The 26,648-nt window shown below is 41.5% G+C and overlaps 1 protein-coding gene across 2 annotated transcripts in view; it reads left to right on the top strand.

Moving 5' to 3' along the window:
* ZDHHC21 (zDHHC palmitoyltransferase 21) overlaps positions 1 to 26,648 on the top strand; it is a 259,613-nt gene that overhangs the window by 221,641 nt on the left and 11,324 nt on the right. For both annotated transcript variants that reach the window (XM_078675904.1, XM_078675905.1), the window contains exon 7: positions 24,997 to 25,040. In XM_078675904.1, the coding sequence (XP_078532030.1) occupies positions 24,997 to 25,040 (44 nt within the window). The remainder of the gene's footprint in view (positions 1 to 24,996; positions 25,041 to 26,648) is intronic.

Below are 26,648 nucleotides of genomic sequence, written 5' to 3'. Positions count from 1 at the left end.
TGATAAGATTAGGCAACTGGTTATTCAGTTGTTGAACTTGGCCATTGTTTTTCAGCAAAGTCATTAGATTTGTGAAATGATATGGATGAAGCTGTGGGGTTTAGCATCACCAGAAACCATAAGTTGAGAGTCTCTGTTTCTGCAATTGTTGAGCTTTGTCTTTTGTTTGTAATGAAAGCAAATGTTTAATCATCCTTTCTATCATCCAGTTATGGTCTGTAATACTTTAAACAGCTGAATGTACCTGACCCTGAGGGCGGAGCTTAATTTTGAAAAGAATGAGTGCTGGTGCCCAAAGTTCTGCTGAGATGCCCATGGCTGGTAAAATTATATGTCTACGCACCAAATACCAAGGCTGGGTGGTCTTGAATCCACTCCATGCCCCTTTCATCCACTGCCAGACAGCCCTTTATCTCACTATTGCGGGGTCCTTCATTTTCCCTTTCTGACTTTTTTTTCCATCTTTCTCTTCTTTCATCTTTCAGTTTTTTTGTGATTTCCCTCTCTTGCTCTCGGAAAAAGTCTGAGACAGAAAAATAAGTGCTGGTCCCCAAAAATGAATACCACTCTACCCTCCCGGAAACCACAAACTCAGATTAAGCACTGCCTGAGGGTTTATATATTCCTCGATTGTTTGACAGTTAAGCAGGTCCTTTTGTTATATGTGCCCCTGGATATGAAGAGGACTTGACTTGCTGACCCTTCAAGAACCATTGAAATGACTGGATTTTGGAGAATTCCATTTATGTCTAATTGCAAATGGTACATTTTTGCTGCTACAACTTCTTTGAAGAGAGAAATTGAATGCAGGCTAGTGCTCCTTTGCATTTTAAATTAACTTTGGATGGTTAATGAATATTTTTTGCATATGGGCATGGAATAACCTCGACATCCCAAAATTTAAGCCATGATCCAAAAACCCTCATTTGATCCCATTCAGACAACTGATGTGAAGTTAGGTACTTTAACGGCCACCCTGGCACTTCCCAAGAATATTCAAGAGTAATGTTACCTTCTGAAACCTTCTCCTTTGTGTGGTATTAGTAACTATTTACTTCAATCCAAGTTTATTTTTTCTTAATGAACATTAATCTGTGAACACAATGATCCAGAAAAGTTTGCCATTTTTTCTTAGGTACATATGTTTCTAACTACCCATCATTTGTAGTCACTGGGGTCATGGTCTCTAAAGTCAAAGGAACAAAAAACTTTGCCCGTATCAAATTATCCTGGCGTTTTTTGTGAAGCGCAAAGTGGCCAAGGTATTGTTTGTCTGGCATTCTTTTTATTAATTAGGCCATCTGTCCTCAAACATTACTCCATTGAGCTCCACTCCTTATCATTCATTGAGAGCTTAAATTAGTCTCTCTAGATACCATAACTTCAATTCCTAATATTCTATGGTCCTAGTGGAATCCCACTATTTACTGTGTGTGCCTTTGCCCATCTATGTAGTTTAAATAGTTTTTATGCCAGTTTATTTTTGCATGGAGAATTCATATGTTGGTGCTACGTGCAGCAAGTAATTCGAATTTTTAAATTGTATTACTTAAAAAAATAGCAATTCACTCTTTTTTCTTAAAATAAATGTAGTGGTTTCTTAAGAACAAGAATATTCGTTGTCCTAAAGTGAAAGAAAATTTCAGTTCTATTGAAGACATTGAGATGGAAAATATGCTTTCTCTTCCTTTACTACTGACATAACAGTAATGTAATTAAACTTAAAATAACTAAATTTCTAAGCAGCTGGAAAAAGTAACCTGCCATGATCAATGCTGTTCCATCACATTGCAATACTCAATCCTCTGAGCTTCTTTCTTTGCCATGATTGAGCGTCCACATAAAAAGTGTAGATGAAAGTTTGCAACTTTCGATTCCTTGTTTATAAAGTGTGTTAGTGCTGTATCTAAAGTAGATCCCAGGGATCTGGATGTTGAGGTTGGAACGTGAGAGAAGCCTTATATTTATAACAAGTAACAATTTGGGGTTCATTTACTCAGTCACTCAATCAACTAAATTCTTTATTCACATTAAATATGCCAAGCAAAATTCACAACCGCATAAATCTAAAAACCTTTGTTAAGAACATAGTTAATTGTATGCACATATAATAAATTCATAATAAAACCCCAAGAAAATATCTGCATGCATCTCAAGGCACTAAACATCAGACAGCTATAAAAGACATCCTTATTCTAAGAACAGATGGAACAACATTGATTACAGCCAAACAAGTTATGAGATAAAAGCTGTTGGATAAAAACAAGCGCAAGTCTACATAGTCTCATCTTTTAAGTACACAATATTGGCATGAGATGTTTATGTACTGTTAGATGGCAACAATTTAATGGAGCAATATATGCCTTTATTCTGTTTGCAGTCAAACTCGGCATTAAGCCCATTAGGGAAATTATCTCAGTATATAAGAGTAAATGTATATCTGTGGAAAATGATGGTGTCGCTCTCTGGGGGAGGGCCTGGGGGACAAACGGATATAACTAGTGTACAAAAGGTTGAGAGTATTTTGTTACGAAGGTTGTTGACCATTCTGCATACCCCCACAAAAATTGGGTACACTGAATTGGGATCGCTCATATAAAGGGTCTGATTAACTTGCACCCAATCCTTTTATGGGTATCAATTTGGAGGAAGCCTGAGGCCAGTTTCACAAGGTCAATCATTCAGCATTGCTTAGTTCTGGACAATGCATTAAGTATCCCATGATTTTCATATATCCAAAGGGTCGGCTCTCAGTTGGGCATTTCAAAATTATTTACTAATCCCGATTTGGTACATACCTTGACTGTAGCGTTGATAAGATTTGTTTTTCCATTCTGTGAAAACACGAGGGTGACCAGGGAATGTAACTAATCTTCAGTGAGATCATATGATTTTGTTTCGACCCTGGGGACTATGGAGCCCTATCTGTCTTTTGTAATCCACTCACCGCATTGTTTAATCTTACAGGTCTCAGATTGAACAACATAGATTTTTAGTGGCTTTTCTAAAGTGTGGTTCCTGGATTTGGGAACTCCTGTGATTTCCATACAACTATCAGTCCTCTCAGAGCACATTGTACTTTACTACCAATATTGTATGCTTAAAACATGAGTCAATGTAGACCTGTTTTTATCCAACAGCATTTAGCTCATGTAGCCTGTTTGGATGTAATCAATTTTGTTTAGGCCGACCTTAGAATAAGGAAATATATCATATCTGCCTATAATTAACTATATTTTTACCAAATGTTTGTATATTTATGAGAATATCTGACGTTACAACGCATGCTAATGCATCGCATGCCGTTGCAACGCAAATTTGTGCTACGACTTTCTGTCAGGGTGGCGCTGGTAGTTGGAATAGATTAATTTTCTATTCCAACTCCAGTGTGTGCAACAGTAGGGAAGGTGTTGGAGTTAAATCCAACACCTTCTACCCACTGCTGCACACCTTTTGCGTTGCAACGACATGCGATGAAAAGGCATGCGTTGTAACAGTTCCGTTGTAAAGGCTGTTTCCCATTTATGAGGTTGTGAATTACGTGAATCTGTTATGGTTTGTTTAAGACGAATTAACAAATTAATTGATTCATACTTTTAGTCACTGTGTATAGGAGAAGAAATTCGGATTTTGGGTTTAGAAGTAAAGAGTTCAGCGAGGATAGGCAGCATCTTTGATTGTTCAGGTTATTTTAGATACAATTTTGTATTCTCAAAGTTATATCTGGGGTTTTTAATACCTCCATGTAAAGACTGAAAAACATCGATTGGTGCTAGAGTACGGTTTATGGGGACACAATATCTCATTTTGGCTTTGGTAGAAGTGTAATACCCAATCTTTACCAATTGAGATCTCTTAGTCAGGGAAGATTAAAACCAGCTTGCAGACATCTCTCTGAAAACCATGTAATGCACCAGTATCTGCAGCTGCCTTTCATGAGTGTTTGTATCAAAGGCTGCAGATAAGTCGAGCAGAAAAATAAGATGAGTCTACTGTATCTAGAATGTGATGGACATCATCCAGGATTTTCAGAGAAGCTGTTTCAACACTGAAGTTGGCTCTTAAAAGCCTCCGAAGTACATATCCATGAAATAAAACATCCTTAAAAGTCAATACCAAGATAAAAATCTATATAAATAAAATACTGTATCAGCCAATAAAGCAGCAGATCATCGAGGAGTCACCATCTTTGTGACCCTTCCTCCATAGTACCCAACAGATTAATGACCACATTCATGTACTTGACCAAGCACTATGACATTTGCACATTTTACCTCTCAAAGCTTAGCTCACAGCCTCTCTTGCGTGACGGAAGTATCCTTATCAGAAAAGGTGCTCTTAACCATTTTCTTTCTTCCCTTATGAAGTTGGGGCATACACAAATAACGTTGATTAAGATTTCAAACATATAACCACATAAACAACAGCTTATTGTAGAACGTGTATGCTCTGGCCAAGCATAAGAGAATTACAAAAAGTGGAATTAATAAGAAGCGTAAACGAATAAAAGAATGTCTAGCTGTCTTAGCCATTAGGGCGATCAGGTAACTTAGTATCACATTTTCTGAACATGTAGCAGCCCTATAGGCTGAATATTTGTTTTGTGTTCCAAATCCAGTGTGTAGTATAATATTTTCACTTGCTTTTAGTGCCTTTTTAAAGGGCTCAGCTGACCATGGTGGAACCCAAAGAACTGCCAGTTGCAGATTGTTTTTTGCAAGGGTAAAATAATATCTCCGGGGATCAAAGCTGGCGAGTCTGATGATATGGCATCCCTTATCACTTTCTTAAGGGACATATCCCTGGCGTTCCTTAGCCTATGGAAATTGATGAAAAACTGAACCATCAACTTTAGCAATAGCTGCTGTAATTTGAATTCCAGTCTAATGTGAGATTGGCTTACAGAATTATGAAGATGAAAGATATGCTTAAAAATATTAGAATAGGATCTGTTAAATGCCATCTTCCAGTTATTAGGAGCCATCATTACCACACTGGCAAGAATGCCACAGACTAAATGTATTACCGCTCTTGCAAAAATGCCTCTGGGGCCTCCGGGTTCAACGTCTAGCAGAAGAATATTAGAAGCTGTGTATTGTGTCTCAGTGCAAATATGTCCTTTCACAATGGACTCGCATATCCAGATTACTCTAGACATCGCAGATAGCAAGAATTCCAATCTGCTTTTATGTTTATGACTCAAGGAAAGTGTTTCTCCTTAAGCATGGTTTTCCAACTCAGACAGAAGTGTTGGATCCGCCAAATTTGTGTATCTCGTCTCACCAGGTGGTTTGCATATCTCACCACTGGCACATTTTTAAAGTCGGACTCCTCTTTATTGTAGCAGAAGCCTCATCTGGAGCCTTCCCAGCATTAGCCTCGCTCCTGAAGTGGCAAAACTTTCCAAATTAGGGCCCACAATAATGAGAATGGATCTGCGTCTTGCCATGGAGCTTTTACAGTTCCAGTCTCCAACATGCAGGCTGTTCTGTCTACCCGTTCTGAAGATCTTGAGGTACACGCGAGTATCGACTTTTCTTACAGACCGTGCCATCACCAGTGTCCTGCCTAATCCAGACGTGTCTGTCAGGCCCTCCATGGCCTGTTGTTCCCTTCCTTGCATCGCAGTCTTTCCCAAGAAGGTCAGCATCTTTCAGACAACCTCTAGTGTAAAGAAATGTTTTGCCTTGCTAAGTGACCTTTAGCTCTTCCTCCAGGGGTATTTACAGACCTCTTGTCTAGAGTATCTTAGGGAGTCTTCGAGCTGCAGTTAGACACAATGCCTTTCTGCTTCCAAGCCAGATAAAATGGGCATCAGTGGCACAAGCTCTTCAAATCACATTTGTAAGAAAAGCCTCCGTGTTCTGAACCAAGTTTCTGTTTATTTGTTGGGCTTATGAAAGTGAGTTCTTGCCACACAACCTCATAAAAATAGATTTTTTGAGTGTGACTTTCACTGTATTTTGTTCTGCATGTCAATCAGTATTTGATGAATATATATATATTGTAACCTAAAACTACATGTAATACGTCAAATTTCTTTTTGCTATTTTCTTTCATCTTATCATAATGTCTTAAAAACTCACCGCTCCTTAATAAAGTCTAGTTGTCCCTTGTGTTCTTCTACACACAACAGACCATAATTTATTTTCTTTTTCATATATAGCAATATTTTGTTTTTGTACTGCTTTTAGTTTCTCAATTTAGAAAAGACCCTTTTTTTGCTTGGCCTGGCTACTATGATCTGAAGAGCTTGGTAACTTCGAAGAAGTGATTGTTATACTGATATAATGCCAATCTGAGCCTGGTTTGCATTTGAGGTTTGATTAAGAAGTCCTTGTTGAACACAGAAGAGTAAAAACAAAATCTCGCTAGCCTCTTACCATTGTTTGCTGGTATAAAGTGAATTCTTACAGAGCAGGAGAAAAAATAGTTAAAGACGGTACTTGGGAATACCAGTTTTTATAAACAAGTAGAACTCTAGAGCGAATCAATTTTATGTAAAAGAAAATATTGCCAAATGCCCAAACAAGTGAGGAGATCTAGGAGTAGCTATTGACCAGAGATGCTTCATGCATCTATACTGGAGAACCTGTTTTAAGCGCATTGCTCCAATTTAGATCACCAGGAAAGTATCCCTGCTTTCTGTCATGGTCTCTGTTTGGTATAATTATACAAGGCGTGTGTGTTGCTGGAGTGCAGTAGGGCAGTCGCCAGTTCCTTTTACGTCCTTGTGAATCTCAGTGAAGCAGCAGGGGTTGACTGGATGTGATTGGATTGGGAAACACAAAAGTCATAGCAAGCACACACATTTTTAAGTGCATGTTAATTTGACGTTAGTCCAAACATTTTGTTAAACCAGAAAAAACACCCCCATGCCCCCCACTCATCCACACACAATGTATTTGTTTTTTGTTTTCTTCACAAACCAAGTTGCTAGTACCTTATTTTCTTGAAGCCCCACATTTTTTGGGCACTTCAAAAATTACTAACTCATTTTTTTCTGAACGTTGTCAAAGGAATTAAGCCTCCAAATGAATACACTCCATATCACTAGAGCAGATATTTCCTTTCGTACCTTTTGTGGTTTCATCGACTCTAAGTAATATACACTTGAAGATGTCACAAACTGTCTTTATTATGCAGCAGCAAACGCTGGCTCAAATATGGTTCTCTATGAATTTTCTAAATAATTTTTTTTAAATTATATTATTTTTCCAGTTTAATGCTAGCTTTCAATGCAAACACAAGCTAGCCCATTCATATAGCATTCACCTTCCTTCTCTCAAACCCCGTCCTGCACAGATGAAGTGCAACGAATGGTCACAGTGGCAGGGGGACATTGCACTCTACAATGCACAAGTAACCTCTTCCTCTGCAAAAAGGAAATCCGGGCTTCTCAGAGTAGAAGGTAACAGGATAATCTCCAGAGTAGTGATCCCCTGATTGCTGCCCTTGGGCGCAGGCCGGTATAAGAGGATTATCCTTGACCCAGTTAAAATAATTAGAAATTACTTGAACACTTCCATATTACGAATCGTGTAATCTCATTTCTAAAAGTTAAAAAAGGTCCATCTCCTGACATTACGCGGCCAGATGTTTCAATTGGAAGCCATCTTTTAGGCACTCTAATCTGAAGCCTAATTTCCAAGGATTACCTTTGATTGTTTTTAGCTTGAACACACTGAACAGGATGTGTTTTCATTCTTTCCATATGTTGGTACAGATTATGAATACATAGCTTTAGAAGAGATCCCTGGTCTACTGGCCGTCTTCCCCTCAGTCTGTTTGTTCGGTTTAATTTTAGTTCCCATTTATGTTTTTACATGCTTTCTCGTCTAGTTTTGTAGTCAATACATCCCAGCTGAATCCTTTTGATTTTATTTCACCTGTTTTTCAATGATAAAATGGTCATTCTGTATTTGAGAATTGGCAGAATCATGACACTTTGATGCAAACTGTATTTGTATTTTTAGTTTATAGTAAGAACATTTGTAAGTTAAATGTAATCTTTGCTGCAAGACCAGAGGAATATTTCCTGAATCTATTTCCCCTACCATTGTGGCAATGACTGTAGGTATTTTCATTGTTTATATGTTCCAGCTATATACGGAACTTGCAGTGTCCACTAATAAGGCTGTGGCATTGTTTGCACCAACTTTCAGATCTGACGCATGAATACATGACGTAATAAGGTCGCATTCCTCAATGTATCAACACCACTTTTAATCAGAAACAGGATTGTAACAGGAACACCAGCCATCCACTCTCTTTCCATGACCACATCCGCGCCTGCCAGGCTCACCATTACACAGAGAAACACCAGATATACTCTGAAGATACCATGGGGACCTAAAACAAATGGCAGAACATTCAAGATATAGCATTACTTTAAATGGGTGGCATTCTATCTAGAACAGATAGAATGCCACCCCTTTAAACTACTGCTATATCTTGAATTTCCTGCCATTCTTTTTTGTTTTTATTATTTACCTACACATATTGCATAACTGTAAGGTCACTGTTGATCAAATACCGTAAAGTTACCTAGTTGAAGAAAACATTTATTCTCGAGTAGTTTGACTAAGTAATTTGGATTTTCCTATTTATCCGGTAAATATGAAGGTTTAGGCAATTGTTCAACTGGTCCCTGGCCACTTTCTTTAAAGTGCTACTTTTTAAAGTGTGTGTTTGTTTTATCCTTTGTGCTTTTAATGCAATCAGACTACACTCTGTCACGGAGGACCTGCATGTGTTTTCTTTGCCCAAGGGCATTGACGTGCTTTACCTGAGCACCAGTTGAATTTTGTTATTGGGGGGGGGGGGGGGGAGGGGGGGACTGGAAATTAAGTGATTTGTCCAGAATCACAGAATGTTCAGCTGATGCAGGGAATCGAATTTGGACAATAGTTCCAAAGTTGGCAGCTCTGGTCATAATGCCATTCCTTCTCCCCCAGTCTTTGATTGTTCCATGTGGATGGAAGAGCAAGAACAATACACTCTTGTGCTCTGTTAATGACTTGTTAATTTTGCTTGTCTTTCCATGACTGATAGTGTATTTTGGTAGCATTATAGTTTCCCGTGGGACCAATAAAACACACTTCAAAAGTAATGTTCTGTTTTTTGCCTACGGCTTCTACGTTTAGAACATCCGACCTAAAGTGAACCATCTCAAACTATACCACATAAGCACAGCTCAGTGTTGTAGCTGGGGCAAACACTTTGCAAAAGTTAGCTGGTCATCTTTCAGCTGTTTGCTCTATTTATGTACCAACCGCGGCCGGTAGTGGGAGTACCTGTCCTGCGGTGACGTGGGGAGGGGGAAGGGCAGGGTGGGGGGTAGTAATGTTACCTTAACAGGTAAGTAAACCTATAAATAAATAAAACGAATTTCGTTGCGCGCACTGCATCGCATTTGGTGATGCAGTGCGCGCAACGAAATTCGTTTTATTTATTTATATGTTTACTTACCTGTTAAGGTCCGTAATCCATACATTACTACCTCCCACCCTGCCCCTCCCCCTCCCCACATCACCGCCCGGCAGGTACTCCCACTACCGGCTGCGGCTGTTATGTACTAAAGAAGTAGAAATATTGTCACCATAGACACAGCTCCAAAACCACTTATATTTCAAAAGGCCACTCATAAGTGTAGAGAAACCGCAAATATTCTACAGCTTCTTGTCAGATATTTTTAATCTTACAGAGCCTCCTACTCAAACAATTATATTGTACAATTAGTTTGCACAAGACTACTCGGGAGGGCATTTTCTTAAAGTAAAGATGTATTTCAGAGGCCCGTGGTGAGTACACAGAATACACCACAACCTAAAGGCCATTAAAACAAATATTTTTAGCATGCGCGGAGTCGAGCAAATGCCCATTTATTACAAGGTGTGTAAACCTATAGATTTGAATGCAAAGTTATGTTGCATTCACAACGTTTTACTCTGAGAGATAGAGAGGACAATGTTAATAAAACTCGTCTCTGTCCTGTGTGTTCCTATTCAAGAGAAAAGCGTTGCTTGTTGTATAACATTTTGAATAGAATCGGATAGCTACACACTTTGTAGCATAATTTTTTATTCCTTACAACATAATTTGTCGAACCTGGACACAAAATGTGGTCCTCTGTTGCAGAATAATTTCAGTGTTGATTATTACGCATATACTATCCATCATGGAGTCGTTTCACATACATGCTCTCAAATACATGTTCACTTCTCTTGTGCACAAACCCCAGATTCGCATTAACTACCCATTGGCAATATCTCTCTTCAGTGTCAAACTCTTTGCATTAAGCAGACCATTTATCAAGCAGCCTGCATACCTCACCTTTGCCTATTGCACACAAAAGTCACTTTTGTATCTATAATAACAGTCTGTCTTGGGCACAATTACTTCTCTCACATTTGTGTCTCTGAAGCAAGAATTGCTTAATTTTACCCTCTACCCACCTGCATCCCATTCCTCTCACCCATAGCCCATTTATCTCACTTCCATGCAGAATGTTTGCAATTCATCCTCCCTAACCCTGAACGCATCCTCCCATTCGCTTCCCTCTACATGAAAAGTGATCTTCCTCTCGGCATGAATCTCAACAAAGTAGGGGTAACTCATGGTTTTATAACCTTACTTTATGCAGTAACTTTGCATTCAGTGTTGTTGCCCTTAAAATATACACTACTGTATAACATACAGAAACTACACAATGGTGGACCTCTATGATATTGACCTTAAATGTAGATATCTTGAGTTGCAAGTTTGGGTTTGTTTCTGTGATAATCGAGAGGTGGACAGTGCGGAATTCCTGATCTGGCGTCATTAAGCTGGATCAGAGTTCTGAGCCAGACACAGTGAAACGTGTTGTGTCCTGATGCGGTTTCCAGACATCAGGACACATTCACTTTATGTACTTTGGAGGCTAGAGGCCTTAGAGTTAACGCCAAAAAGTATTTTGTGATGTGCTGTGGTAAAGGTGGTGCCAGGTGCAAACAGCTTAAAGTGGCAGGCCTCCAAGTAGAACATACTAAAACATTCCCATATTTGGGGGTAGTAATTGAAGGATCAGGTGCTTGGGGGCCAGAAGTGAAAAATAGGACTCTAGCTTTTAAGCGATCGATTGCGGCCGTAGTAAACTTCTCAAGTAAATTGGGTAAAAAACAGCCTGAAATCATGCTCAGTATCTATGTGGCAAAATGCAGAAGCATTGCTCTGTATGGTGCAGGGATTTTGGGGGTATCAGGATGTAACATCACTCCAAATTGCTGAAAATAACTTTTTTAGATACCTTTTGGCCCTTCCGAAGGGCACATCTGTTTATAATTGCCACGCTGAATTAGGGATGTACCATTTAACTGACCTGATTAGAATCCAACCAATCTTGCTGTGGCGTAGAGTTTGGGCGACACAAGAACTTGGCCTAAATCAGGGAATAATCAGAGATGTTATGGCCCTTGATAACGTAAAGTGCATTAAATGGCTTGAGTACGTCAGGAAGGTCTTAACTGACATACAAAGGCCAGAATGGTACAGTAACCCTAAACTAATCGGGGAAATCCCTAAGAAAGTTTTGAAACCACTATGTATGGAGCACTTTAACATAATAAGGTTTGGAGGGGAGGTCATTAAGAAAACTGTGCCTGGACATCAATTGTTGTTGACCACCCATAGAATACAACCTTATCTAAACCTTGTGACTTTGGGGTTCGAACGTTTCATCCTGACCAGATTTAGGTTTAATCTATTCCACCACTTAGTGACATTCCCAGCTAAAAACGACTGGCACAGAACTCTGGCCGCATGCCCATGTGACAATATATCATCCCAAACCACATTCCATCTGGTTTTGTTTTGCAAACTGTATAAAAAAGAACGCTGCAGATGGATTAAACAATATTTGAGAGGTGGTGCTTGGCGGCAATGTAGGTCTGCGTATTTGAACTTGCAGCAATTGGGGAACCCTGTATGCATAATGACTATGACTATGTTTTTAAAAAGTGTTTTAAGATTACGGAACTTATTATGAATTGCTAACTATTTGATAGATTCACAATAATGATTTAATACTTTTTAATCTAAATGTTACTTATTGGTGTTGGATTGTATGGATGTATTTTTGTATGTACTTGCTTTTATGATTTTTAATATTGTGAAAATCGAATATAGCTTATTGAAATTGAAATGTACTTTGTGTTCAGAGCAACAGCCTGCAGGCTGCAGGAGATATTAAAGATCGCTAATTTTCAGCTTCGAGTTGGTGAACACAAATGCCTCACATTAAGGGCCATTACTACTCCTTAGCACCTTGCTGTACATGCCATAGAGGAACCAGCTTATAACTTTTCAAGTGCTTAAGATATATCCTATAAGTTTTCAAAACTGTGAGAAGTATCCATGCACTGTAAGGATTTAGCGGTATCCGTCTTTATGAATTTTTGCACTAATAACCATTTATGTAGCATTTACTAATAAACCAAAGAAATCTTTTTGAGCTACCACAGAATAATAAAGGTAGACGGGAAAACAGCAAGCTTCAAGCGTAGCCTACGCAGTTTACATTCAGCTCATTGATGTCAGTTCATAACTCACTAACCTATGTTACAAGGATTGTAACTTATGACCTGCGGATAACACCATTGTCTCTGCAACAAAAGCAGTAACCCACTGTGTTATCTGTGCCCAGATCTCTCCAGCAAATGCACTAAATACCCCGTTATCTTTCCACTATTATGCCTTGGAACTTGCTTGGTAGACAAAGAATGTTGCTGCTGACACCTGAAGATGATTTCAAATGCTGTCTATCTGTGACCAATCAAGTAACCCAAAACAGATTTTCTATCACATTTGTCTTTGTTGCCAGTTTCTTTGGGGCAGAATTTTTCTATTTATTTTATCAAATAAATTAGTTGACTGGCAGGATTCCACTCCACATGACTTCACCCCTTGTGACGCCTCCTTCTTTCTCCTTTTGTTCCCTCTATTATGGGATCCGGGTTATTTTTTCCCCCATTTACAGCACTGGCTTCATTGTAAGTAACTTATATGATAACTTTTCTGATGGTTGTGTCTTAACTTTTATAGGATGTGTTTACCTGTTATTATATGGTCTCCGTGACATTAGATTTTATGATATACACCTTAGCATCCGATATCACACAACATATTGCAAAGTCGTCCCATACAAGGCCAATCGGCATACCCCAAGCGAATATTTTCTCAAACTTTTGCCAAAGATTTACCAAGCACAATATTTTTTAACATAGACAAAGAGATTCAAGGCCTTACAGTGTTGAGAGGAGAACACATTACAAGTCTAGGCTTTACCAAAATTCTTAATCATTATGCAATGGTTCCTGTGCACATATCCTTTGTTCCCCAATCACTACGTTTTCCTGTGCCCTGGTGTGCTTGTGTGTTCATCTTCGCAAGGCAACTAATCTGGGTGGACCTAGCACATGGGCAAGGGGATCAGGCAGTATAGGCATCATCAAAGAGTGCAGTGGGGTGAAGCATTTCACTTTTTTACTTCAAATCACATTTGAGATAAGCTGCATTCAAAATCCTTTTATAACATAAATGACACTGTTCTAAACCTCTGCTGAGTAATTATGATGAGCAAACATTGCTCAAGGAGGTGCTTTCAGCCTGCGGCGTTACAAGGGTTTTGTTGTTTCTGCCTCCTGGTGGCTGTTCTACTCAAATGATGAAAGGCAGCTTTGATTTGCTTGAAGTGCTCAAGGCAGAGTCTCTTTTTGTTACTTTCTGCAATTTAAAGTCATAACACATCTACATCGGAGCAGCTGAAGTGACCTGTCGGTGGTCCATTAACACTAGTTTTACGTTCCCCTTCATCCTTCAGTCCAGAGAGGATTTGCAAAGACAATACCAGAAAAGCCGTACCTTTGGAGTGTCTGAGCTCCTAACTACAAGTCATGTTCTTGTCTTTTGGATGCTCTTTTGCGGCTCCACTGGAAGCTAACGCAGCGATAGAAACGAAACGTTTTAATTCCAGCTCCATACATGGGTGTCCGCAGAAACTTTTTCGGGGGGTGGGGGATAGTCAGCCGCGGCCGGCAGTGGGATTACCTGCAGGGCAGTGACATGGGGAGGGGGAGGAGCAGGGTGGGGGTAGTAATGTATGGATTACGGAGTTTTACAGGTAAGTAAACATTTAAATAATAAAACGAATTTCGTTGAGTGCACTGCATCCCCAAATGCGATGCAGTGCGCGGATAGTTTTAACAACATCCATCCTTTGACCCTATTTGACAATGTCAAAGGGCATGGGCGTAGTCATTAAAGGGGAAGTGAACATTTTGGGGGAGGGGGGAAGCGCTCCCCCTTTGCCCTTCCTGTGGACGCCCATGGCTCTATATTTGAGCAAGTAAGTTAACATGGTGAGCTATCTCAACCTCCGCTGGGTGAGGCTGGAGAGGTGTTTTCCCTAACCTGCCAGTATAATATTTTGATTTATTTATTTTGGTGGGGGGGGTATTTATTTTCAGCATTCTTCAGATGTGTAGAAATGCAAGTTTTATCATCACCTCTGCTTAGGATGTCGTTAACTACTGCAACCTTTAGAGTCTGACACAGTACTAAGAAAAATAGTTTGTCAATAGCTGCCAATAACGTCTGTTAGTAAACTTTGTACTGTCCCTCAGACCTGAATGTGCTGTGGATCCCAGGGTACATTCAGATCTGAAAGCAATGCCCTAACCCCAATATGCCGGGGGCTTTGTCTCTGTCCCATATGGCCAATTCAGCTCTGCTTGTTTTTGCAGTGTACTTGATGTAACGTGCCACAGTCTGTGGACCTGTTGCCTTATGTGTCCACACAACCCAAGCAAGCAAGACTACAACAAAAAGAATCGAATGAGAAGACACAAGAAGCAATAACTAATTCAAAAGACAATCCGCTACCTACATATTCCTGCCACATTGCTCAACCTGTGACATTGGCAAAGGTTGCAACACATTCAATGTGGAATTACATACAGGATACAAAGACCTTTTATCTTCCTCTTGAGACCCCAGTTTGTTGGTTAGAACAGGTAGTGAACCTAAACGATAAGTATATTTTAAAAGGGTGCTCATGTGTCCTTTACAGGGTATTGTATAACTTCTGAGTTTTGTTTTTCTCATCAGTGCAAAAGCTCAGACATACGATTCTTCATCTAATATTTAGGTGGTATGCATCTGCATTAATTCTAACACTTACATTCTTGTGTTCTAAGTGCACTACCCAAAATCCTTTATGGAACCTTCAGAGCAAATCCATTTCATAGGGGCAATTCGTACTTTAGCCTGGCAAGGGATGACCGCCACCAACAAGACAATGGTCCATTTCTTGACTTGTGAGCCTTTGACAGTGCAGTGGTTCAAGTTCAAGTTCAAGTTCAGAAATGTATATAGAGCACTACTCACCCAGAGGGTCTCAAGGCGATTGGGGGAGGGGGGTGCATTTACTTATCGAATATCCAAGTTTTTAGTTGTTTTCTGAAGGAGAGGTGGTTCTGAGTAAGGCGGAGGTGGGTGGGGAGAGAATTCCAGGTCTTGGCCGCTAGGTAGGAGAAGGATCTGCCCCCCATGGTGGATTTACGGATGCGTGGGATAGCGGCGAGGGCTTGATTGGATGATCGTAGTTGGCGGGTGGGGGTGTAGAAGGTTAGTCGTGTGTTGAGGCATTCGGGTCCAAGGTTGTAGAGGGCTTTGTGTGCGTGGGTGAGGACACGAAACGTTATTCTCTTGTTGACGGGGAGCCAGTGGAGGTCTTTCAGGTGACCGGAAATGTGAGCTTGACGAGGGATGTCCAGTATGAGTCTGGCTGAGGCATTTTGGATGCGTTGGAGTTTTTTCTGTAGTTTTTTCTGTAGTAGGTTCCAGAGGCATATGGGCTTGAAGCCTCCTGCATAGGAATGGCATGGCATGTACCCCAAAAGACTTCCTTCAACGTGTTGCGTTGGAGCACTGGGACACACATTTAAAGCCCATCATAGTCCTCAAATCCTTGGGCCTAACCTCAAAATGGTGAGGACTTGCTCCCCACCTCTTGACTGGCTACCCCCTGTGGCCCAAATGTACCTCGTGGTCATCAAAATCTCTTCAACATATGCGCGAGGGGATCACTGTAGGAGACTCTCTGCAAGTGCTTTGTGGGACACGGCTGATATATCCATGGACACAAATGTGTTGAAGCTGAAGGCAATCTTCTTGGTGTTGAAGGATTTCTTAACCTGTACGAACACAACAACATGGCCTAATTCTGCATCAAGAAACAATGGGGGACTCACGTCCTTCATCTCTACCACCTTGTGGCTGTATGGAAAAGAGCTTTGAAGCCAGGTATATGCCTACAGGTCTTCCGCATTATGGCAATTGATTACACCAGTGGGTTGCCTTGGCAGGCACGTCTCCTCTTACAGAAGTGGAGGATCTTCATTAAGTCCTCAACTCCTTTTTGGACGACTGATGCCAATCTCCTGTAGACACATTTACAGCCAATCTTTCCTCCAAGAGTGGTTGGTTCACTTCTTGTGTTGGCAAGAGGCCCAATTATTTGGACAGCGACCTTTTTCTGGATAGAACAGAAGTGTTCTGTGTGCTTTCCACCCAACCTTTACATGTTCAGGAAAGGAGGGGGGGAGTTTTGCAGTAATTCTGGAGCTCCAGCTGCGCATGTTTGGTTTTCAGGTCTACTTCAATTTCTTCGAACTGACTGCATCCCCCTTCCTTAGAGAAGGGACCTCCCTTCATTGGAGAGGCGGAGACTTCCACTCCCCTCCCTGGCCACCACTCACCTAGCTCTTATGATTCGTCAGAGGTTTTTCTTTCAACACCTAAGTCTGCCCTGATATGATCTGGAGATTCTGGTGGCTTCCAGCCAACCGTACACTACAAACAAACCAGTATTAAAGCAAATGGCTGTGATTCTGTTACTGGATGTCAGCAATGAATATCTGCCCTGCCTTTTCTGGTACCACCTGGCAAAGGCAGGTAGTGTAGGTGGATACATGTAATACCTACCTGGCGGATATAGAAGCCTACTGAACAGAGGAATGCTTCTCATGGCTAGTGAGTAGTCTATGCATATCTGCTGGACCTGGTGCACTCGTTTCCTTGGTAATGCTTCCTGCCACCCTTATACTGGTTCAAACTGCAATCTAAAATATTTTGCTAGGGTGTATCTTCAAGCTCACCCTTTCTTTATCCCGGACGTGCTGTTGGAGTTCCACCTGAATGACGAGACCTTTATTTTGACCACCTTCCCACATCCTTATACCTCCTTAGCTCAAGAGATCGTGTGTCGCTTGGACATGCACTGTCCACCATGCTTCTGTCAGAATCGATCTAAGGCTTGCATCTGTCACACTAGCTGGTTGTAACCTTTGAGGGCAATTGTTCTGCTGAGCGGGTGCTAAGGCTGCTATTGTCAGATTAATACCCAATCCAATTAATAACCACTTTATTGTAGTTTAAAAACAAATCGCAAAATGAATATTAGTCAGCGTATAATCAAAATACATTTTATTATAACAATGTTGCAATCTTAAGAAAAATGTAAAATTAAGATATATTTTCCTACATGTTGTCTTCAATCTGTGTTCACCTCCATTTGGTTAACTATACAGGCAACGTTTATTCTGATTTATCTTTGCCTTCTGGGGCCTAATGACATGGCTAAAAGGATATGATTTCTTTCGGCTCCCTTAACACATCCTAGTAATCTTCCTTAATCCTATCTAACAACTGTTGATTCTTACACCTGGATACTCGACCAACATTGACCATCTGACGTTGATGAAACAATGCAAATTGGCGCCGAATGGGGCTACTGCTAGCAAGATTGCACTCCCTGCAGCTCTGCTAGATTGGAGGCCAGCATGAGCAAGATGGCACTGCTTGGGCCACCAGGAGTTAACCATGCAAGTGCGAACTGAGTAGTCTGGTGCCACTGGTTGATTGGTCCTTCTCCGCTGGACTGCTTTGGAGCTGTGAGGGTTGGAGTGTTCTCAGGTATGCATACCATGACTGTCTTGTGTGGCAGAGGCCATGGTCCTGCGGCCCTGGTAGCAAAGGACTTCTGGGAATGTGCAGTTAATGATGAAACGTGGGAATCCCCCCCACTGCCCACATGAGGATGGGCAGACTGGTGGCGAGATAAGCCACAGAAAACCATTGTGGTTACATTAAGATCAGTCAGTGTCTGCATAGGGTCACGAAGACAGACCACCAGTAGCAGGGTAATGGATGAAGGCAGGCTAAGTAATGATCCGCTGCCCGCTGCCCGCTCCCCGCCTGTTTCTTTCATTGTGACATAGTGAATTATGAAGTTGGGGTCACCTCCCTAATCTATCCCCCCATCCAGTAATCCTGCTGTCTCCATCCATTGGGTTGAACTAACGAGGCTTGAGGATCTATTTGGACCTAATAAGGAAATAATCAAAATATCAGGAGTGCTTGTTTCCATCTGAAGACCCCACAGCAATCCTTTCTGAGCGAAGCAATAGCTGTATATGCTACTGATCCATGAATGGGATGCTTCGTCTGTGTTGCTGCAAAGCTACTCAAGTGGTCTACTCCAGGTGTTCCACAACTGATCCATAGAAGTTTGAGAGAGTGGCAGTGTAGTTCTCCCACTTTTAATATTCTTCACTTTTTTGGACTTAAAGAAGAGATGGCCAATGTGTTGCTGATACGCAACGCGAGTAAAGATGACATTGCTTTGGTGGTTCTGGGGTACTGAACTGTCCACCAAGGTTGGATCTCATGGAAACTCTGGCATCTTTCTTTTTTGTCTCTCCCGCTGCTGGTGGTACCTAGGATAATCCTGTTAGTGACGTTTGCCTCTTTTCACCTGCCTACCCGTTGGCATACCAAGGTATACAGGTCAGACCTTACCAAAAACGAACCCAGAGGTCAACCAAATGTATGCCTCGGAACCTGCTCTATTACAGCTGTACGAGGTCCCTCATGTATTCTGTGTTCCATCTAGATTGTATGTTAAACACTGTACAGGAATCCTGCATGGTACTGGAAATGAAAATTGACACTGTAGCAATTGCCGTCCTTCTCCTGCAAGTGGACCAATGCAAATTGAAAGAGAAAGCCGGGCAAGCAAGACTACTCTGTCAGAATGCACACTGGTAGTCGGCAATTGTCAAGGCTACAATGTGGTCCTAGAAGAGAGGATCTGTGTCATGAAATTCATGGTCTCCGAGTGACAAGCCCACAGAAGTAAAATCAGTGTGAAGGGACTACCTAAGTGAAAAAAGGGGCATAGGGTCTAAAGATTGTTTAACCAAGGATGTGGTCCCTATCAGCCTCATTAAGTTGTTTTCCATGGGGAGGGCACACAGGATTTATGTCCCTCCACTGCATCTGGACCCTCCCCCCAGACTATTCCAAACAAAAATACTTAATTACTGAGACTGTGACTTCATACTGTAAACAGCACAATGGAATGGTCCCTTCATATCAATGTGGAAAGTATCAATAATTTGAATGTGCCATTATAGGCCCCCATTGTTGTTGATGTAAACAGTGAGGATGATAGATTATTTAGGCTATATATGCCAGAACTTAACCCTGGGTGGGTATTAAATTGTAGGAGTTTGTAAACAAGAGTTGTTGTGTGATAGGTCCATTTGCGAAGAGTAGGAAATGCTACTGGGAGGCCTCTCGGACTTAAAGGACATTGCTGTGTTTGCATCTGGGTTCCCTGTGTTCTGCAGACATTTCTATGGGTCCTGCATAGATTCCGTGACTTTGCTGTTTTCATGGCTGTTCCTTCTTATTGTGGAAGTATCAGTTGGATGGTGACTGCATTAGAGCATCACAAATTGGTGACATACTTAAAAAGGATGAGTAAGTACTTCACTTTCTTGTAATAGACACCTCTCCGAGGCACAGATTGGAATGCTGAAGAAACATTAGAAGAGAAGAGTGTATGCCACATGTTTCTCATTATGTGGTCCGGTGCTAGGGACGGTCTGCTATGGGTAGAGCTAGGCTTCCCATCGGAGGTAAATAGAAGTGCTGTGGATAAAAAGGGATGGAATACCTCTGCAGAACCATGCCCGATCAAACCTGTGATAATATTAATAGGGTGCGGTAAGTTTCAGAAAGCAGTCCCTTCCTGGTGACCAGAGGCAACTGCTTTAATAGATTTAGCCTTTTCTGTTGTGATCAGGGAAACCTTAAAATATTACTTTGCTGAATACAAAGGCCTAATCGGTAATAGGGTGATAATGGAAGCTTTCATATTAGTAAAACAGGATCATTGCTCAAAGACCACCAAAGGGATGAGGGATACCCTCATTAAGGAAATATGGACACATGAGGAAAACATTGGCCGCTTTGAGATAAATATTTTAAGGGCTAGGACACTAGAAGGCACCATCCCCATAAGATACCAACCAGCACGTTTCCACAGTAATCATATTTTTGTGCCCAGTTTACTTGACACTCATGTAAACACGCTGGGCCTTGCATGAGTAAATGCCTTGAGACTCAGAGTGTTTCCCTCGATGTTCTGGAGAAGCACATCAACCGTGCACTCCTTACGTCATGGGACTATTGCCCATTTAATGGGTTCTAGACTCATCGCTATTTTTTAATCAATAGTTCCAGACGGGTCCTTTTTCTGTGCTTCTGGTAAAGAGCTTGTATCCTACTGGCCTCACTGTAAATTTTAAGTGAATCACTAAAACCGGAGTTTTGCTTTGGCATCCCATTGGTGTGCTATGTTAGTGACAAGAGTACAAGTTAACTGGTAACATGGAGCTGTATGGCAGATAAACAAATTTTGTGAGACAAGTGGGATCTGCTTTAGCTTTGTCTGGTACAGCATGACACAAGATGAAGGCTTGGTTACAGCCTCCCAGACTAGCAAAGTGTATTCATGGCATTTCTGAGTCTTTGGAGATGCACTAGACATTTAGATGTGGGAGCAACGTGACTGGGATACCTTTAGAAATGGATCAGGGACCTTTCAGCCGAGATTTGCTTAATTATTCCTTCCTGAACATTAGATTAGATGGAGGGTGGAGACAGTGGTCTCCTTTGTAAAGCGTAAGGAAACATTCCCTCCTTTTTTGTCCTCTAAAGGTGCTACTTCCAAAAGGCAGATGACTGTTATTTGCAAAGTATTTATTTCCGATTGTGTTCTTTCTGTGGGTATGGTTCTTGAAGATGCTCTTCACCCCTCCCTGACATTTAATCTTAAACTTGGATCAAAGACATAGTCTGCCATCTAGAAGCAACACACTACCTGCTTGAACCACCTCGATATGCTTCCAGAAGAGTGAGAATAGTAACTAAACTATAATAAAGGGAGTGACACCATCCAAAGGGTGTCAGCGAATTCTTGTGATCCAGGGCTTGTGGCTCTGACAGCAAGATTTGCAGAGATGAGGGAAATATTGTAATGATATCATGAACGCAACCCTCATCCTACTGGATCTTTCTGCAGCCTTTGACACCTTCTCCCACCCAATGACCGAATGAAGCCAGCATTCAAGCTCCTGCACTTCGTGTGATTTGCTCCTTCCTGATAGGCTGCACCCAGTTGGTCATCTGACCTCATTCACTTCGGATGCTATGAACCTCACCAGAGGGGTTCCACAAAGATTCTCACTCAGCCCCACTCTGTTTAACACCTACATAACCCCACTCACCAGCATCATCGGCATCCATGGAATCAACATCATACCTTATGATGCTGACACCCAGCAAGTCAAAGCCGTCTCCTCCTCCTGTTTCAACACCCTCTGCATGCTCCGTAAGATCTTCAGATGGATCCCCACCGGAACCAGAAGGACGGTCACCCAGGCCCTTGTCACCAGCAGGCTGGACTACGGCAACGCACTCTATGCGGGAACCATGGCCAAACTTCAGAAGAGACTCCAACGCATCCAGAAAACCTCCGCACGCCACATCTTCGACCTCCCCCGCCACAGCCACATCACTGCCCACCTGAGAGACCTGCACTGGCTCCCCATCAACAAGAGTATCACCTTCAAGCTCCTCACCCACGCTCACAAAGCACTCCACGACGCCGGACCAGCATACCTCAACAAACGACTCACTTTCTACACTCTCAACCGCCAGCTCCGCTCCGCTGACCTCGCCCTCGCCACCATTCCACGCATCCACCGAACGACCACCGGCGGCAGGTCCTTCTCGCTCCTGGCTGCCAAGACATGGAACACACTCCCCATCCACCTAAGACAGACCCAGGACCTGCTGACCTTCAGGAGACTTCTCAAGACCTGGTTGTTCGAGCAGTAGCAGCCTCCCCCCCCCCCCTGCGCCTTGAGACCCTCACGGGTGAGTAGTGCGCTCTACAAATGATTGATTGATTGTTTGACACCCAGCTCATAACATATGTATCTCGCAAGACGCCAAACACCCAGACCAATTTTTCTGTCTGCCTGACCCAAGTCACCAGATCAATCACAGACCAGACAGTAGTCGTTTTTTCCAGCAAAGACACCTTGATCTGAGACTACGCCTGGCAGCTGGCTGAACTCAGACCCACACCCTTCCCTGTAACCCATGCAAACAACCTTAGAATATTAATCGACAACCACCTCACCATGACCGGCCATGTAAATGCAGTCTCCATCTCCTGCTTCCACACATTTAAGATGCTCACAAAGATCTTCAGAGGCTTCCCACCTGCACTCGCAGAACCATCACGCAAGCCCTCATTAACAGTAAGCTGAACTACTGTGCTGGAATCAACGCTTAACTGAACCGAAGACTCCAGAAAATACAAAACTCAGTGGCCAGGCTCACCTTCAACCTGTCCTCTCATCATCCCGCACTTCAAAGAGATCCCCTGCTTCCAATCCACAAACAAGCACTTCTCAAACTCCTCATGTACACATACAAAGCCTTACACAATATTAGCCGCACTTAAAAACTGTAAAAGCTGTAAAAACTCTTCTGTTCCCTTAGATCTCTTATCTTACTTCTTTCTGTTGTGTTGTGTTGCTACCTTGTCGGGCGCCAGGACGCTCCTTTGCTGGAGCATCTGTGCGCGTAATAAATGAGTCTAACATAACATAACATAACTTACCTCAGCAACCAAATGAACTTCCACAAACCTACATGACACCTCCGCTCAGCCGTACTCCTCCTCACACCGCAGCATACAAAGAACCAGATCAGACTATCGTACCTTCCCCTACTTCGCTTCTAAAGCCTGGGTTGGCCTGCCCTTGCACATCAGAGCCTCCTGCTGATTCTTGAATTCTACTAGAAACTGAAGAACTGGCTCGTCATCTAGCTCTGACTCTGGCTCACCCCATACAGCTCCTGCTTCCGCGCCAGGATGCCCTTTCAGGTAAGTTGACACCTTCCAGTGAAGGAGAGATCAGGGTCTATGTTGGCACCATGCCTGCCTGGCCTGCTGGAAGAGGGGTGAGAAGTGCAGGCTTGCAGGAGGAGCAGTGCATATAGGGGAAGTCCAGCTGTGGAACCCGGTAGGAGTGAATTACCCAGGAGTGTGGTTCTTGAAGAAATATCACGCAGCTTATGAATCTTCTGCGTCATTGTAATCATATCTGGCACACTGCAACAAAGAAAATCAAGAGTGTGGCTGTTATTCATGGTTACTCCACACGTGGTGGTACATTTCAGGAACTGATCTGAGTGTTGGAGTGGGTACTTCCATGCCCCACGGTGGCGGGCCGACAATAGGACCACCAAACTCATAATAAGGCACTATATATTAAGACCCAATTCACAAAGGTACTTACGCGCCTAGATCTGATTTAGGTGTGGTAATGCCATAATTTACTATTGAAAATTCATATTTGTGATTCCCAAACAGTGAATTTGCATTAGTAAATATATTTACCTATGCTTAAATTTACTCCTGGATGGGGTAATTTTATATGTAAATAAGATTCAGATGGCAGAGGCACCGATAAAAGGTAGTCAGCACTTACAAACAGAAGTTTGTGGGTACTCACAAACCTTTTGCATATTGTTTCCCATCTTTGAAATGGCTGCATATTTACTGCTGTAAAGGGTAAGAGTAAATCGGCTTTCAGGATGTGAGAAAGGAGTGACCACTACTAAATCGGTGTTGGTGAAGGAGTTTATCAATAGGGAAAAAAATGTGTTTGTGATAAATAAAGCTAGGTTAGCAAGTGCAAATAAATGTGTACGGCATATGTTAGACTTTATTTTATTAACACCTGTTGCACTTAAACATGTGTAAATGACTTTGCGTGTGTGTAGCTTAAAATGTATGAATAAGTCCAGAAATATTCCTTGTCTCAGATTCCTAGAATGAGTCCTGCAAGTACTTCTGAAATCCATGATATTTGAAAACCTGCTCCAAACTTAGGGGCTTATTACAAATCTACTGGTCTGACCGCCCTATTATGACCACGGCGGTCGGACCACCCTAGGACCACTGCAGCCACCAGGGATCAGAGATCCCTGGTGGTGGCGTGGGGATCTTGAGGCCGTAATATGCTTAGCGAGCCCGCTGCTGCCCTCCAAGCACATTACGAGTTTCCTCACCGCCATGAAAAGTGTGGAGGTGAGGCCCCCTTGTGCATCAGTGCCATGGGGTGATGCAGGAGGGAAATGTTGTGCCCCCCTGTGTGCATGCCTCCACTACCTGCACAGCATGGACTGCAGCAGTCCATGCTGTGCAGGCACTGAGTTTGACATTCCCGTTGCTGTACCTAGGCACCGCTGTGGAAACACCAAAGAACTGCCTGCCGGACAGATGGAAACTCCTAATCTGGCAGGCGGTTCAAACATGGGTTTGGCGATGCAGGAGCTCTGGTGGGAAGCCAACAAATTAGGAGCAAGTAACTTAAACTATAAGGCATGTCATGAGCAAGGAGCTGACCCAATGCTCGCTCTGTGTAATTTTGTGTTGGAGAACGGTGAGAACTTAAAAGTGATATCCTTTACTGACAGTGCATCAATCTTTCTGATGGAGATATTTTTGTTTTGTCCCCATCGCAGGATACTACAACGATAGAAAAAATGTCAAACTGCTGTGAAGGAATGTGAGTATCTTCCAAAATTGTCTATCTTGCTATGTAAAAGTGCAAATGGGAGTTTTTATTGGGCTTGCAAGAGTCAAAAAGAGGTGGTAAGTAATAGGGTCAAGTGAATTAAAAGGATGAAGGCCTAATTTTAAGTTCTGTTGGCATTCATCCTATCTGCTATCTACCTTAGAGAAGCACCAATCAAATTTAAATATCTGCTTGCCATTCGTTCTCTTCCCCAAAAGTGGCCCCTTCAGTGTGGTAGATTAACTTCTGGCACAGCTGAATGCTGAGCATGTCACCATGTTGTTGCAGCCTCATCTGCATTCCTCTTTGCTTTTCTGAAACCACCATCCACCCAAAGTAGGGGAGTTGTTTCTGAAAAGCAAAAAAGAAAGATCCATGATTCCAGAGGGTTTTCTCCTTATGCATCATGGCCATTTTTATAATTTCCTAGCCTGCCCTTACATAGTTTTCCCAGGTAGGAAACATCAGTGGTGAATGCTCCAACCTAGGTAGGCAGGGCATCTGCCACTGTCACTCAAAAGCCATGAGTCAAGGGTTTCCTACAGCAGAGCTAGTTGAGGCGCTGACAGCCAAAAACTGGTGCTTGCCTGCTTCTAAATGGAGTGGGGAGGGTGGGGCACCACTGCTTTAATGCAACACAAGTCCTGTTGTTTATGGCAGTGTACCCTTAACGGCAAGTTGTGTGTGTGTAAACTTTACACATTGTGGGCCTGATTCACATAGGTAACTTGCACTTTTGAGGAAGTTTACTACTTTTGGCTAGTCACAATATCCGAGTTTATTCTACTATAAAAAAAAAAGTAGATTCAGCGCTACACATGGCCACCAACTAGGCGTACAACACCCATAGAAAATAATGACAGTATGCAATTAAAATAAAGTTCCATAGGAAATAATGGTAAATTAAATAAATTGAGTGTTAAAAAGATGTAAAAATAGTACATATTTATTATTTAACTATGAAATATCTTAATACCATATTCTGAATTAAAAATTTTATAAAATAATTGTTATTAAAATGTAGCTCAATTTTAATTAATTCTATCGCTTTTAATAATTATTAATGCATGATAAAAAATCTTTAAGTGAAGAATGTATTTTTAATTTACACTTCAGAAAAATATGTATAATGTTTTTATATTTCTAGAAGTTATTTATTTCAAAATTAAGTTAATAGGGATGTAGCTTTTTTGTTCAATATATAACATGAATATATAAAATTAATTTACATTAAGTTTTAATGTACACATAGATTTCAGATTTATTTTCAAGTTAAATACATTTTTGAAAACTTTTTTCGTACTTTACCATAGGGAGACTCCTCAGACATGGCAGATATCTCTGCTTGGAAACATAAAAAGTTTATTCAACTCGAAAAATAAAAAAAATATGTTTAGGATCACTTTTAATGTAAATTTAATATATTTGTATATGTAGAACAACATTTAAAAAATGCTACAGCACTTAACGTAATTGTGAATTCAAACTTTAAGAAATGGAAATAAATTAAATTAAAGTCATTTTTCTGAAGTATAAATTAAAAGAAAATCCACCTAAAGGAAAAACATGTGTTAATATGCAGTAATTATTAAAGGTGAT

This window comes from Lissotriton helveticus, chromosome 2_1 (assembly GCF_964261635.1).
Source record: "Lissotriton helveticus chromosome 2_1, aLisHel1.1, whole genome shotgun sequence".
Lineage (NCBI taxonomy): Eukaryota > Metazoa > Chordata > Amphibia > Caudata > Salamandridae > Lissotriton > Lissotriton helveticus.
The sequence above is the reverse complement of the archived record's forward strand: the minus strand, read 5'-3'. Positions and strand labels throughout refer to the sequence as shown.